Genomic DNA, 2,246 nt, shown 5'->3' with positions numbered 1-2,246 from the left:
TTACTGATTGATCGGTGATGCGTATCCCATAAATAAGATATTCATGCCTCTTCTTAGTTGCACCAGGTGGAGAATTACTAGAAGATCCATGACTTTGGGTATTAGTGACAGCTGTAGTTGATACAGAGTGCGTAGAATTGGTAGTAGAGGCAGTCATAGTAGATATACCAGATCCATTGGTATTATTAGATTGATGCCCATCTGAAGTTGGTCTTCGTCTAACCGAAACATTTGCTAAACCACCTCCACTTAGAGGAACCCAACCACCTGAACTATCATCCCTTGTCATTACCTGGGCACAAACCTTCACCAGATAGTTACCACTAAAAACAAAATGTCAAGGAATTAATATTACAAACTGACAACTAATTTACTATTACACTTTTCAACACTAACACATTTATTAAAAAATGCTTTAGTAATAACTTAAGGAAATATTTAAAGTTTACGTACTATTACTTCATCCAAAGTAAAAACATATTCACATTTTTTTTCACGAATAAAATTAATATTATATTTCATTTTTAACTAACAATGTTACACAGTTAATATTACACAGAAAAATTTACTTATACCACCCAAGATATACAAGAAACCAAATTTTATTCACAATTTTACGCTTGGCGAAAAATTTTAAAGTTGGTATAAGATTGAAATTGCTTAAAACACAATCTAAAAACGCGCAAGACCGACAGGTACACGAAAGCGAAGAATCGCTGTTATATACAACGAAATAGCAGATGTTACGCGCCGACATCGATTTAATGAATGAACGGTCACCCCTACATGAACACAGGATAACACACCAACACTTCAACCGAAATCATACGTTACTTGCGTAAATTTTTACAGACATCCAACGAACATGACACATCTTCGAAAGGGAGTGAATTATTCCGAGAATCGCGTAAAATTCCAGAAATATGAAACGAATCAATTGATGTGTCGAAAATGTTGACAGGAGAATAGGTAGGATGAGGTCAGACAGAACTGTCAGGTGCCGCATTACAAACGTGATATCAAAGGGAGCACAAAAGTTAAGCCATAGTCACCGACATTTCAGGTTTGGGAGCGGAACAATCGTCAGAATGTACCACAAGCATTATAATACTACTTACTCCTCCGACGCCTCTGTCATGGTTCGAGCTGTCGAAGCCTTTACTCAATGCCCACTTTTTCCCACACTTCACCATTTTCGTTGCATTGAAAAGACATTCGGTCGCAATTCTGTTTATGGAGCTTTTTTAGGCTAGTGCCAACCACAGGAAGCGCCCCAGTCCTCCTCCCTCTCGCATTCCCCGTAGAGTTCATCCCCACGCCCGACTCGAACCCACAGTCCACGCCTGCTCCCTTCAGATTTTACCGACCGTCGCTTTCGTTTCGAAAACATTTCTTCTTCTGCATGTTCTCCAACACACCTTCGTAAATTGAAACACCAATCATTCTATCTAAGTATAATCGTACTGTACAATTCCTTTAGTTTCAATTCTTGACTGAAATCACAAAAAAATAATGGGCGAAACTCGCGCATTGGCGTTCACCCCACGAGCCTGACTGACTATACAGTAGCTATCGACGCTTTTACAATGAAAGCTACCGGTCTGCGCAACAGGATTCATTCATCGCTGCTGCCCATACAGTCTTGTTAATAATTAAGCGCGCTACCGTCTTTATGGCGGACAATGCACGTTTGAGTTACTTGTGATCCTGTGAGATCGTCTTATTCTATGTACAGCTTTTTGCAATATTTTTTACTGTCTTTTACGATATAACTTTTTTATGTTTTTATGCCTTTAAATGTATCATTTGAGATCATATTTGTATAAAATTTGAAAAAAATTACTTTGCGTAGTAATTTTGTAATTTTTTAATCAAAATTGATTAAAAATCGATGTAGTGTAAAAATGATTAAATTCTTTCATCCTTTTAAACAGTAAACAATATTTATAGTTATATAAGACATTTACATAATTGATGATTTTGTGTAGATTTTATGACAATAGATTAATATGCATTCTCATATACATCATTTAATATTGATGTACAATTTAATAACATATTCCTTATTTTATGAAGCATAATATTGACTTTGTTACTTCTATCGGCTTGCGTATCCTTATTTAAACACGTCCCTGAACTTGGGGCGTTCATTTTCCAGTACATTTGTCTTGCCGATATTCAGTTGTAATTATGGATCAATAACAACACAAATTTTTATGGAAAATACTATACTGTGTTTGATCTAT

General features: G+C 36.0%; 1 protein-coding gene across 1 annotated transcript in view; it reads right to left on the bottom strand.

Annotated features, from left to right (window-relative positions):
* Positions 1 to 1,249, bottom strand: part of LOC108570512 (sprouty-related, EVH1 domain-containing protein 2) — a 2,759-nt gene extending 1,510 nt beyond the window's left edge. Inside the window, exons 1-2 of the mRNA XM_017932385.1 lie at positions 1,119 to 1,249; positions 5 to 323 (exon numbers count right to left, since the gene is read on the bottom strand). Coding sequence (XP_017787874.1) covers positions 5 to 323; positions 1,119 to 1,138 — 339 coding nt within the window. The 5' untranslated portion in view covers positions 1,139 to 1,249. The remainder of the gene's footprint in view (positions 1 to 4; positions 324 to 1,118) is intronic.
* Between the last annotated feature and the right edge of the window lie 997 nt (positions 1,250 to 2,246).

Source organism: Habropoda laboriosa, unplaced genomic scaffold (genome assembly GCF_001263275.1).
Source record: "Habropoda laboriosa isolate 0110345459 unplaced genomic scaffold, ASM126327v1 scaffold61, whole genome shotgun sequence".
Classification (NCBI taxonomy): domain Eukaryota; kingdom Metazoa; phylum Arthropoda; class Insecta; order Hymenoptera; family Apidae; genus Habropoda; species Habropoda laboriosa.
This window is presented reverse-complemented; position numbering and strand designations above follow the sequence as displayed.